Below are 14,190 nucleotides of genomic sequence, written 5' to 3' on the forward strand. Positions count from 1 at the left end.
AGCAGTAAGGTCTAACTGTTATATTCGGCGCATGTGAATAACTAAAATTTGATTTGATCCTCTCATGGACTTTGTGGCTGTGTTATCTAGTGGAAACTGATTAGCACAGCAGGCTCTGGTGCCTTCTCACCGTGGGCTCAAAAACGAAAGAGAAAATCAAACTGCTTGATCTAATTGTGTAGTACCTCAATCTGTTCTGATTTTTGTTTTGGTCATTTAAATGTTACAGCTACCATATAGTTCAGTGGAGGCTGCTGAGGGAAGGATGGCTCATATAATGTCTGGTGGAGTAAATGGCATGGTATCAAACAATCAAATCAAATCAAATTGTATTTGTCACATACACATGGTTAGTAGATGTTAATGCGAGTGTAGCGAAATGCTTGTGCTTCTAGTTCCGAACATGCAGTATAACCAACAAGTAATCTAAACCTAACAATTCCACAATAACTACCTTATACACACAAGTGTAAAGGGATAAAGAATATGTACATAAAGATATATGAATGAGTGATGGTACAGAACGGCATAGGCAAGATGCAGTAGATGGTCATAGAGTACAGCAAAATCCCCTGCTGCAGTGTGTGCAAACCTGGTGAAGAACTACAGAGAACGTATGATCTCTGTAATTGCAAACAAGGTTTCTGTACCAAATATTAAAGTTTCTGCTTTTCTGATGTATCGAATACTTATGTCATGCAATAAAATGCAAATTAATTACTTAAAAATCATACAATGTGATTTTCTGGATTTTTGTTTTAGATTCCGTCTCTCACAGTTGAAGTGTACCTATGATAAAAATTACAGACCTCTACATGCTTTGTAAGTAGGAAAACCTGCAAAATCAGCAGTGTATCAAATACTTGTTCTCCCCACTGTAGATTTGGGTATGTCATTTTAGGTTAAAATTCCCTAAGAGTTTTTAACAACCCTTTGTAAACTTTTGGAAAAAATGGTGTTTGACCAGATACAATGTTATTTTACAGTAAACAAATTAACAACAATAAGCACGCTTATAGGGAAGGACACTCAACAAGCACAGCACTTACACAAATTACTGACGATTGGATGAGAGAAATTGATGATAAAAGGATTGTGGGGGCTGTCTTGTTAGACTTCAGTGCGGCTTTTGACATTATCGATCATAGTCTGCTGCTGGTAAAACATATGTGTTATGTCTTTACACCCCCTGCTATATTGTGGATAAAGAGTTACCTGTCTAACAGAACACAGAGGGTGTTCTTTAATGGAAGCCTCTCCAACATAATCCAGGTAGAATCAGGAATTCCCCAGGGCAGCTGTCTAGGCACCTTACTTTTTTCAATCTTTACTAATGACATGCCACTGGCTGTGAGTAAAGCCAGAGTGTCTATGTATGTGGATGACTCAACACTATAGACGTCAGCTACCACAGCGACTGAAATGACTTCAAGACTTAACAAAGAGCTGCAGTTAGTAGAATGGGTGGAAAGGAATAAGTTTGTCCTACATACTTCAAAAACAAAAAGCATTGTATTTGGGACAAATCATTCACTAAACATCAACTAAATATTGTAATGAATAATGTGGAAATTGAGCAAGTTGAGGTGACTAAACTTCTTGGAGTAACTCTGGATTGGAAACGGTCATGGTCAAAACATATTGATATAACAGTAGCTAAGATGGGGAGAAGTCTGTCCATAATAAATAGCTGCTCTACCTTCTTAACAACACGATCAACAAGGTAGGTCCTACAGGCCCTAGTTTTGTCACACCTGGACAACTGTTCAGTCGTGTGGTCAGGTGCCACAAAGAGGGACTTAGGAATATTGCAATTGGCTCAGAACAGGGCGGCACGGCTGGCTCTTGGATGTACACAGAGAGCTAATATTAATAACATGCATGTCAATCTCTCCTGGCTCAAAGTGGAAGAGCAATTTACTTGATAACTACTTGTATTTGTGAGAGGTATTGACATGTTGAATGCACCGAGCTGTCTGTTTAAACTACTGGCACACAGCTCAGACTCCCATGTATACCCCACAAGACATGCCACCAGAGGTCTCTTCACAGTCCCCAAGTCCAGAACAGACTATGGGAGGCACACAGTACTACATAGAGCCATGACTACATGGAACTCTATTCCACATCAGGTAACTGATGCAGCAGTAGAATCAGATTTAAAAACAGATAAAAATACACCTTATGGAACAGCGGGGATTGTGAAGCAACACAAACACAGGCACAGACACATGCATACACACAAGATAACATACACACAATACACACACGTACACATGGATTTTGTACTGTAGATATGTGGTAGTTGAATAGAGGCCTGAGGGCACACAGTTAATATGTTATGAAATCTGTTGTGAATTTATTGTAATGCTTTTAAAAATCTATAACTGCCTTACTTTCTGCTGAACTGACTTGTCAGCAGCTAATGGGGATCCATAAAAATTACAAATACAAAGTGTCACCAGGTGTTTAGTGTTGTGAGGGACAGTAATGTTTTTGGTGATACTGTCTTGGGTTGTGGGTTCGATTCCCACGGGGGATCAGTACGAAAATGTATCACTACTGTAAGTTGCTCTGGGTAAGAGTGTGCCAAATGTTGAGGCTATCCTGTAGGAATTCTTAACCGAAACATAAACCTCCTAAAACATGATAATAAATAGCATTTCTAAAGTACAGCGATAATGTTAGAACGTGACTGTGTTATTAGTCTTTCAGCTCTGTAAACAGGGTCAATACTAACCAGACTGAGAAGAGAACGGGCTAACAATAGATAAATGGTCTGTCTGGCCTGCTGTAATGACTCAACCTATTAGACTGTGTGGCATACCTGTAGCGGTGCTGCTGTCATCTCGCTGTGTCCTCAGATCCTCAGCACTGCCATACTTCATGACAGAGTTGATAGACGTCAGAGTGTTGACCAGCTGGCTGTTGATAGAACCAAAGTGGGTGAACTGAGAAGAGCAGGGCTGTCCGAAAGCATCCGCTAGCTCACTGTAGTTCTCAGTCAATAGCATCTGTTGTTCCTGAAGTAGCTTCTGAAGCCTCTCTATGTAGTGGTCTAGTCCTGCCCCCCCCTCCACCTGCTGGGGTGGTGGTATGGCCTGGGCCTGGGGTGGTACAACAGTCGTCACGGCAATGGTCTCCTCGGCAACAGCGGTTCCGTCCAGGTGGGAGGGGCCACAGGCAATGTTCCGGGTCTTCAGGCCGACCAGGAAGTTGGTGTGGATGCCGACCAGGCCGACGCCCACCTCTTTGGTCTGGACCGACCATGCCTCCTCTGGACTGCCGTCTCTCTCCGCTGTGTTTCCCACGGCAATAGACCTAAGAACGACCACAATAGAAACATTTTATTACACTTTTATGTGTTCAAAAAACATGATTTAAAATATATTGTATTATATCCACATGTGGTTAAATTGTGTTGTTAAATTGTTAAATGAATCTAATTGAAAAAGTACCTGGTTTTGGGAACGGTCTGTGGGTCTTTGACCAGCCCCTCGCCCACAGCGACAGTCCTTGTGTGATTGGTTAGCGTGCTGGTGTGTTTCTCAGCAGTGTGAACCAGGGCAGTGTTGGTACAGCCGTCAACTAGCACCACTGTCTCTGTGTTGGTGTGTTGGCTAGCGGTCTCCAGTAGGGTGCTGGTGTATTGGGAGGCTGTGTCTGGGGTTACCATGACAGCAGAGTCCGTGGTGACGCCCAGGACAGGGTTAGTCCCCAGCTGTCTGACAGCGACGTCTCTAGAACACTCCCCAACGCCCACCGACCTGCTCGCCCTCTCCCTGGCCTCTGTCTCCCGGGACTTACACAGCTCTAGACTGTCTACTTCCTCATCAGTGTTCACCCCCTGGTCACACAGCCCCACCTCCACCCCCACCCCCTGGTCACACACCTCCAACTGCCTACCCACACACTGGTCCTGCACCTCTACCCTCTCCTGCACCAGCCATCTCTCCATAGGCAGGTCAGGTCCCGAAGCAGTGTGTCTCAGGCTGGGTTGACAGGACACCCCTACCCCTACAGTGTGGAGGGTCTCTCCTGTGGAGGCATGGCTGGTCTCTAGATGGTTCCCCACTCCCTGGCTGTTTGTCTGGACTCGCCAGGTCTCTGAGCCAGTGCTCTGGGTGTCTGGCCGCGCCTGGCAGGCCATGCTGTAGGTGTCTGGCCGCACCTGGCAGCCTTTATCAGCCCTCTTCCTATTGGCTCCCCCAGCGGCCTGCAGCTCTAGCTTCAGCTTGGACATCTCCATCAGGTGGGTGGTCTCTCTCAGGTCCACCTCTAGCCGGTAGATCTTCTCCTTCAGGGCCTCGATGGTCTGCTGCTGCAAGTCTAACTCTGCCTCCACCTCGCTGGTCACGCCCAACATGGCTTCCGTCACGCCCGTCCCAGCACTGCGCGTCTCACGCTGCTCCGTCGCCATTCCGACGTCACGGTAGAAGTGTCGTTGTTGTACCGTCGTCATCACCGGCGACTTCCTCTGGGCGACCACCGTGGCGTCGTTCATGTTCTCATCTGGGCCGACTGCCGTGGAGGTGAGCTGGTTGTTGTTATTGTGGGTCTGGGTCTGCCTGGCCTGGTGAGAGCCTTGCTCCTGGCTGTTCGCCCCCAGGGCTCGGACCTCTGCAGCCAGCCTCCTGAACTCCTCCATCCCCTTGGTACTCTGACTATGGCCCTGACCCTCCTGGCCCTCTGGCTCCATGATGTGCAGCTCCTGGGTCTGCAGGGTATGTGTCTGGGGGTCCAGCTGGTCAGCACTGCCCACGCTATAGGACCTCTTCCTGAACCCCCCCCCCACTACGCCCCCCACCCCCAGCCTCTGGTTCTTCTGACAGGTCATCTGTCTCTTCTCCTCCTGCAGCACGGCTATCTTCACCAGCAGGACAGGTATGGTCTTCACCTTCTCCTCTAGCTCCTTCAGCCTCCGCAGGGCCACCACCATCTGCTCCCGGATGTGCTGCAGGTGGAGCGGAGACACGTTGCTGGCCGGCGTGGTCATGCCTGAGGACATGGGGCTGTGGTGGATAGAGGAACCCATGGAAGTGTAGTAGGGGTTGTACTCTCCACTACCTCCACCCCCGTTGGGCAGCAGGGGCTGGGGGGTGCTAGGGGAGAACAGGGAGGTGCTGGACCCCCCCATCCCTCCGAAGGACGCCAGGCGGTGGCGAGGAGCAGGGCTTGGGGGTCCGGAGGGGGAGGGGGGCTGCATGAGGAGGCGATCCTGTTCTAACCTCCTCCTCGTCTCCATCAGGGTCTTCTCAACCTGGGGGTTGAGGAGGGGAGGCTCCCACGGAGAGGGGGGCTGGGGCCGTTGATTGGGTTCGGCGGGGAGGCTCAGGTAGCCCTCAGGGGGTAGGGGAGGAAGGGGAGGCTCACAGGACGGGAGAGGGGCATGGGCGTGGTAAATCAGGGTGGGGGGAGGGTGATGCTGTGGGGAGGGGTAGAAGAGGGGACTCTGCTGTGCCTCTTCACTGGAGGAGGGTAGGGAGCCTGTGGAGGTCCATTCAGCATGGCCCTGCCCACTGTACTCACTGCCCCCACCAGAGCAACCTCCCCTGGGCACGGGTCCCGCCGCCGGCCGGACAGGCCTGGCTTTCCGCTGGATGTTCAGCCTCTTGATGGTGTTGCCACGCTGTATGTCGTCCACATACTTCAGGAAGTCCAGGTCTAGCTGGTAGCCATATGGGGGCGTGGCCTCAGTACTGCTGCTGACAGACCTCTCTCCCCTCTCTATGAGAAGAAGAGAAGAACATTAACACTCCTCTCTCTATGAGAAGAAGAGAAGAACATTAACACTCCTCTCTCTATGAGAAGAGAAGGAAACATTAACAGTCCTCTCTCTATGAGAAGAAGAGAAGAACATTAACACTCCCCTCTCTATGAGAAGAAGAGAAGAACATTAACACTGCTCTCTCTATGAGAAAGAAGAGAAGAACATTAACACTCCTCTCTATGAGAAGAAGAGCATAACATCCTCTCTATGAGAATTACAGCCAGACTGTTATATATTCAGATATTACCATCAGACTGTTGAACAGCTTCTATTACCATCAGAGCTGTTGAACAAGCTTCTATCACCATCAGACTGTTGAACAGCTTTTCTATTACCATCAGACTGTTGAACAGCTTCTATCACCATCAGACTGTTTGACAGCTTCTATCACCATCAGACTGTTGAACAGCTTCTATCACCATCAGACTGTTGAACAGTCTTCTATTCACCATCAGACTTTGAACAGCTTCTATCACATCAGACTGTTGAACAGCTTCTATCACCATCAGACTGTTGAACAGCTTCTATCACCATCAGACTGTTGACAGCTTCTATCACCATCAGACTGTTGAACAGCTTCTATCACACATCAGACTGTTGAACAACTTCTATCACATCAGACTGTTGAACAGCTTCTATTCCATCAGACTGTTGAACAGCTTCTATTACCATCAGACTGTTGAACAGCTTCTATTACCATCAGACTGTTGAACAGCTTCTATACCATCAGACTGTTGAACAGCTTCTATTACCATCAGACTGTTGAACAAGCTTTCTATCACCATCAGACTGTTGACAGCTTCTATTACCATCAGACTGTTGAACAGCTTCTATTACCATCAGACTGTTAAACAGCCATCACTTGCCGTCTACTCCCAAGTACTCTGCCCTGCACCTTGAGTCTGATGCCCCATGTAAAGTTGAAGTCGGAAGTTTACATACACTTAGGTTGGAGTCATTAAAAATCGTTTTTCACCACTCCACAAATTTCTTTGTTAACTAAACTACAGTTTTGGCAAGTCGGTTAGGACATCTACTTTGTGCATGACACACAGTAATTGATCAACAAATGTTTAACAGACAGATTTTTCACTTATAATTCACCTTATCACAATTCCAGTGGGTCAGAAGTTTACATACTACTAAGTTGACTGTGCCTTTAAACAGCTTGGGAAATTCAAGAAAATTGATGTCATGGCTTTAGAAGCTTCTGATAGGTTAATTGACATCATCTCTGTCAATTGGAGGTGTACCTGTGGATGTATTTCAAGGCCTACGCTTCGACATCAGTGCCTCTTTGCTTTGACATCAGTGGCAAAGTAGTAAAGAAATTCAGCCAAGACCTCAGAAAAAAATTATAGACCTCCAAGTCTGGTTCATCTTGGAGCAATTTCCAAACGTCTGAAGGTATCACATTCATCTCTACAAACAATAGTACGCAAGTATATAAACACAAATGGTACACTCAGCCGTCATCATACCGGCTCTAGGAAGGGAGAACGCGTTCTGTCTCCTAGAGATTAATGTACTTTGGTGCGAGAAAGTGCAAATCAATCCCAGAACAACAGCAAAGGACCTTGTGAAGATGCTGGAGGAAACAGGTACAAAAGTATCTATAATCCACAGTAAAACGAGTCCTATATCAGACAGTAACCTGAAAGGCCACTCAGCAAGGAAGAAGGCACTGCTCCAAAACCGCCATAAAAAGCCAGACTACAGGTTTGCAACTGCATATGGGAACAAAGATCGTACTTTAGAGAAATGTCCCTCTGGTTGATGAAACAAAAATAGAACTGTTTGGCCATATGACCATCGCTATGGTTGGAGGAAAAAGGGGGAGGCTTGCAAGCTGATGAACACCATCGCCAACGTGAAGCACGGGGGTGGCAGCATCATGTTGTGGGGGTGCTTTTGCCAGGCAGGAGGGACTGGTGGCATTCATCAAAATAGATGGCAATCATGGAGGTAGGAAAATTATGTGGATATATTGAAGCAACATCTCAAGACATCAGTCAGGAGTCAAAGCTTGGTCGCAAAAGGGTCTTCCAAATGGACAATGAACCCCAGCATACTTCCAAAGTTGTGGCAAATGGCTTAAGGACAACGCAAGTCAAGGTAATTGGAGAGGCCGTCCAAAATCCTGACCTCATCTTATAGAAAATGTGTGGGCAGAACTGAAAAGTGTGGCGAGCAAGGGGCCTACAAACCTGACTCAGTTACAACCAGCTCTGTCAGGAGAATGGGCCAAAATTCACCCAACTTATTGTGTGAAGCTTGTGGAAGGGCTACCCAAAACATTTGAACCAAGTTAAGCAATTTAAAGGCAATGCTACCAAAACTAATTGAGTGTATGTAAACTTCTGACCCCTGGAATGTGATGAAATAAATAAAAGCTGAAATAAATCATTCTCTCTAGCTATTATTCTGACATTTCACATTCTTAAAAGAAAGTGTGACCTAAACTGACCTAAGACAGGGCATTTTTTACTAGATTTAAGGAATCGTGAAAAGGAATCGTCAGGAATTGTGAAAAACTGAGTTTTACAATGTATTTGGGCTTAAGGTGTATGTAAACTTTCCGACTTCCACATGCTGTATTCTCCACAGAGCTGTACTCTCCACATAGCTGCTGTAAGCTCTCCACATAGCTGCTGTACTCTCCACATAGCTGCTGTGCCTCGCCACATGCTGTATGCTGCGCCACATAGCTGCTGTGCTCGCCACATAGACTGCTGTGCTCGCCACATAGCTGCTGTGCTCTGCCACATAGGCTGTGTGCTCGCCAACATAGCTGCTGTGCTCGCCACATGCTGCTGTGCTCTCAACATAGCTGTGCTCTCCACATAGCTGTGCTCTCCACATAGCTGTACTCTCCACATAGCTGTACTCTCCACATAGCTGTACTCTCCACATAGCTGTACTCTCCACATAGCTGTACTCTCCACATAGCTGTACTCTCCACATAGCTTCATCTAATATATCTATTGGATTGTTACATTGCTTGAATTTCTTGTATTAGATTGGTTGATTATTTTCTGTATTGCTAGACATTCTACAGTAATAACATAAGCATTTTGCTACACCTGCTATATCACCTGCATATTGTTTCTGTGACCACTTTTATTTTATATAGTTGCTCTACTTTTGACCAGGACCAAGTTCAGACGCACGCCATGTGTCAGGTAATGGTGCACGTTTAGGTGTACAATCCCAACAGACAATCACTGCTACAAGGTTTAAACACCAATAAACTGTTTCACATACTTCTGCCAAGCGAGGTATGAGAGCGGAAAGAGAGAGAGAGAGGGAGAGAGAGAGATAGGGAGAGAGGAGAGAGAGAGAAGAGAGAGAGAGAGAGAGAGAGAGAGGAAAGAGAGAGAGAGAGAGGGAAAGAGAGCGAGGGAGAGCGAGAAATAGAGAGGAGAGGGAGAGAAAGAGAGAGAGAGAGAGGAGAGAGAGAGAGAGAGGAGAGAGAGAGAGGAGGGAAAGAGAGAAAGAGGAAGGGAGAGAAAAGAGAGAGGGAGGAGAGAGAGAGAGAGAGAGAGAGAGAGAGAGAGAGAGGAGAGAGAGAGAGAGAGAGGGGGAGAGGGAGAAGGAGAGGGAGAGAGACAGGGAGAGAGGGAGGGAATGAGAGCGAGAGCCGGAGAAAGAGCGAGAGCGAGACGAGAGGGAGGGAGAGGGAGAGGGAGAGAGAGAGGGAGGGAAAGAGAAAGAGAGAGAGGGAGAGGGAGGGAAAGAGAGAGAGGGAGCTAATTATTTTAACTGAGGAGAGGTTGAGGAGGGTTGAGGTCAGGATGAAACTATGTGGCTGTAGAGAAACTATGTTATAATGGACCACACACTCACCATTTCTGGGCCTTTTTAAGACAATCAACAAAGCTGCAGTAACATTGGTAAAGCATGCCATCGTTGACGTTAGTTCATCTGTACCTGTTTTAAAGTAAGTTTTAGTACATTGTGTTTCTGGGCGACAGGGAATGACAAAAGTAGAACACACACTAATCAAATCCAGCAGTTGTTACAGAACACAAATGGGAGATAGGCTGAGAGAGGAGGGGAGAGAGGGAAGAGAGGAGGGGAGAGAGAGGGAAGAGACGTGGGGGAGAGAGAGGGAAGAGAGGTGGGGAGAGAGAGGAAGAAGAGGTGGGGAGAAGAGAAGGAAAGAGAGGAGGGCGGGAGAGAGGGAGGAAGGAGGGGGAGAGAGAGGGAAGAGAGGTGGGGGAGAGAGAAGGAAGAGAGGAGGGGGGACGAGGAGGGAAGGAGAGGGAGGGGGAAGAGAGGGAAGAGAGGTGGGGGAGAGAGAAGGAAGAGAGGAGGGCGGGAGAGAGGGAGGAGAGGAGGGGGAGAGAGGGGGAAGAGAGGAGGGGAAGGGGAAGAGAGGAGAGGAGGGGAGAAAGGGAGGAGGGAGGGGAGAGAGGAGAGGAAGGGGAGAGAGGAGAGGAGGGGGAGAGGAGGGAGGAGGGGAGAAGAGAGAGAAGAGAGGTGGGGGAGAGAAGGAAAGAGAGGAGGGGGAGAGGGGAGGAGAGGAGAGGGGAGAGAGGGGGAAGAGAGGCAGGGGAAGGGGAGAGAGGAGAGGAGGGGGAGAGAGGGAGGAGGGGAAGGGGAAGAGGAGAGGACGGGGAGAGTAGGAGAGGAGGGGGAGAAGAGGAGGAGGCGGGGATGAGAAGGGAGCGAGGGAAGGGGAGAGAGGGAGGAGGGGAAGGGGAGAGAGGGAGAGAGGGGAAGGGAAGAGAGAGGAGGGGAAGGGGAACGAGGGAGAGAGGGAGAGTAGGCGATGGGGAGAGGGAAGAGTGTCACCCGCAGAAGCAGTGCTGCTCGGACGGTCAGACATAGTTCCAGCAGTTGGCATGTTTGAGGCATGTTTGTGGGGATCAAATGTGTACGACAGCGTGTTCTAGTTCCCACAAATATTCGAGAAACTTCACACAACGCCATTGAAGAGGAGTGGGCATCTTCCACAGGCCACAAATCACAGCCTGATCAACTTTATGTGAAGGAGATGTGTCAACGCTGCATGAGGAAATGGTGGCACAGCCAGATACTGACTGGTTATAATAATCACGTCCTACCTTTTTTTTTAAGGTATCCTGTGACCAACAAGTGCATATCTGTATTCCCAGGTCACGTAATCCCATAGAATTAGGTAGCTGCTAATATGAATATACACTGCTTCAAATAAAAATTAAGGGTGACCACTAAATAACACATCTAGATCTGACATGAATGATAATCACTCTTATTAAATACTTGTTTTCTTTATGGGACATAGTTTATGAATGTTGCTGAAAACAAAAATTCGACAAGCAAAAATGATCAATGGAGAAATGCAAATTTATTTCTCAAGCACCCATGGAGGTTCTTGGATTTGGAGTCACACTCAAATATTAAAGTGGGAAAACCACAACTACATCGGCTGATCCATCTTTGATGTAATGTCCTTAAAACAAGTCAAAATGAGGCTCAGTAGTGTGTGTGGCCTCCACGTGGCCTGCTATGACCTCCCTACAACGCCTGGGCCATGCTCCTGATGGTCTCTCCCAGACTGGACTAAAGCATCCCGCCAACTCCTGGACAGTCTGTGGTGCAACGTGGCGTTGGTGGCATGGATGCGAGACATGATGTCCCAGCAATGTGCTCAATTGGATTCAGGTCTGGGGAATGGGCGGGCCAGTCCATTATGGCAATCCAATGCCTTCCTCTTGCAGGAACTGCTGACAGCACTCCAGCCACATGAGGTCTAGGCATTGTCTTGCATCAGGAGGAACCCGCAGGGCCAACCGACACCAGCATACCTGGTCTTGCAAGGGGTCTGAGGATCTCATCTCGGTCCTGGAAGGCTCTTATCAGTTTGGAGCGCTACCCCTCGGTGAGGCTAACGAGTCACATGCTGACGCGCACATGGGGTGTGCGGCCACAGTCCCGAAATGAAACTGAGCCACGCCCGAAGCCTGACTGACGCCATCCCCCGAAACGCGAAAATGTCCAGGCGGTCATTGGCTGGAGGTCGTTGCAAGGCAGCAGAACGTTCTCCACGGCGTCTCCAGACCTCTGTCACGTCTGTCACATGTTGCGTCAGTGTGAACCTGCTTCATCTGTGAAGAGCACAGGGCGGCGCAGTGGCGAATTTTGCCAATCCCTGGTGTTCTTCCTGGCAAATGCCAAAACGTTCCTGCACGGTGTTGGGCTTGTAAAGCCAAAGGCGCTGCCGGGCACTGTTGGGACTACCGGCTCGGGCCCTCATACCACCCTCATGGAGTCTGCTCAACGGTCAAAGAACAGACAACATGCACATTTGTGGCGCTGCTGGTAGGTCATTTTTGCAGGGCTCTGGCAGTGCTTCCTCCTGCTCCTCCTTGCACAAAGGCATAAGTAGCGGTCGCTGCTTGTGGGTGTTTTGCCGCTCCTCGGCTCTCCCCGTCTCCTGATGGTACTGGCTGTCTGCCTGGTAGGCGCCTCCATGCTCTTGGGACACACACGCTGAAGACACAGCAAACGCTTCTTGCGCACAGCTCGCATTGAGCTGCCATCCTGAATGAGCTGCCACTCCTGAGCCACTTGTGTGGGTTGTAGACTCCGTCTCATGCTACCACTAGAGTGAAAACCCCGCCAGCATTCAAAAGTGACCAAAACATCAGCCAGGAAGCATAGGAACTGAGAAGTGGTCTGTGGTCACCACCTGCAGAACCACTCCTTTATTGGGGGTGTCTTGCTAATTGCCTATAATTTCCACCTGTTGTCTATTCCATTTGCACAACAGCATGTGAAATTTATTCTCAATCAGTGTTGCTTCCTAAGTGGACAGTTTAATTTCACAGAGGTGTGATTGACTTGGAGTTACATTGTGTTGTTTAAGTGTTCCCTTTATTTTTTTGAGCAGTGTATTTCAATTGACTGATTTCCTTAAATGAGCAAAATCTTTGAAATTGATGCATGTTGCATTTATATTGTTGTTCAGTGTAATTTAGCTCATCCATGTCATCAGGCCAAAACTCCATCCCACCAAATCAACTCTTTCACCAAAAGGGCAATTTTCACATTTTCACAGTATTTTTCCAACCTCATAGTGTGGAAATATATATAAAACACAGGCAATCATATTTTTGACTGCACTGGGCCTTTAAGAGTAGTCCTCATGCATAGAGTTTGATTAACGTTGCAATCAATGGTTTTTGTTTGGCATACATTTTAAAGTGAGTCTCAGGATAATTCTGTTACCGTGGAATTGGAGGAGATGGAGGTAAACACACACAGTCTTCCACTTGGGTGAAAAGAACATGGCAACATTAACACTGTCCCCAAATAGAAACACTGACTAACCCATCAGGAATACATGAACTCTGTTTCCCAGACAGGGAAAGGACGAGGAGGTAAGCTAACAGCTATGGTGATTACTAACGTCCAAAACTGCCTAGATGCCAGGAGAGGAGGGGGGCCCAGGGGTCAGTCAAAGCTGCTTACACCACAGTCCAAATTCCAGAGCTCCAACTGAAAATGCCTTCCTTTCCTCTGTCAGACAGAGAGAGAGAGTCATACAACTTCCAGAAGCTTCAGACTGTCAGGAGACTGTAGGCTACATGCAGACAGGACAGTCTATGGTATATGACAAGGCTGGTCAAACACACATCTCCTTGTCTTGCTGTGTGTGGAACTTTTCCAGACTAAAGCAAACACTGGAAAATGGCTCAGCGCCCAGCTCCTTCTCCCCTCCAGAGGGAGGTTAGGGTGGCTCAGCTCCTTCTCCCCTCCAGAGGGAGGTTAGGGTGGCTCAGCTCCTTCTCCCCTCCAGAAATTGCTTCTTGTATTGGTCAGAATCCCGTAGCCTATGCCAGCATAGCTGGCCCTGATGAGTTTACACCATATAGTTAATTTTTCCCTCATGATGGCAAGATTTAGAGGCGAGGAAGCGAAGCAGTCGAGCTGTCTAAGCTAGCTTGGCCCAGCTGCTTCTGTTTATAGCCGACTAAAGTCCAACACAGCCCAGCCTTAGAGCGCAGAAAAAAAACTGACAGACAACGCTGCTTTGACTGACGTAATGAAGCTGCGCGAACAATGTGGCAGGCAGTGAGGAGTTTAACACCGCCGGCTAGCTGATGTGAATTGTCTTGAACTAAATTGCGAGGGTAGAGACTTGGGCTGGTCAGACTGAAGTTACATGCGAGCTGTATGAGGCTGGAGGGGCAGAAGGACCTGAGCACCCTAACCGCCCATCGTGGAGGGCGCAGAAGGAGCTGAGCCACCCTAATCCCGCTGGAGGGGAGGGGGAAGGAGCGAGCCACCCAACTCTCCCTCTGGAGGCGAGAAGGACGCTGAGCCACCCCTAATCTCCCTCTGGAGGCGCGGGAAAGGAGATCTGCAGCCACCCTAACCTCCCTCAGGGAGGAGGAGAAGGCAGCTAGCCCACCCTAACCCTCCCTCTGCGA

The 14,190-nt window shown here is 48.3% G+C and overlaps 1 protein-coding gene across 1 annotated transcript in view; it reads right to left on the reverse strand.

The window, feature by feature from the left end:
• Positions 1-14,190, reverse strand: part of LOC112074315 (KN motif and ankyrin repeat domain-containing protein 1) — a 102,594-nt gene that overhangs the window by 42,067 nt on the left and 46,337 nt on the right. The window contains 3 exon segments of the mRNA XM_070440471.1: positions 2,413-2,422; positions 2,828-3,321; positions 3,459-5,727. Coding sequence (XP_070296572.1) covers positions 2,413-2,422; positions 2,828-3,321; positions 3,459-5,727 — 2,773 coding nt within the window.

This window comes from Salvelinus sp. IW2-2015, unplaced genomic scaffold (assembly GCF_002910315.2).
Source record: "Salvelinus sp. IW2-2015 unplaced genomic scaffold, ASM291031v2 Un_scaffold2578, whole genome shotgun sequence".
Classification (NCBI taxonomy): domain Eukaryota; kingdom Metazoa; phylum Chordata; class Actinopteri; order Salmoniformes; family Salmonidae; genus Salvelinus; species Salvelinus sp. IW2-2015.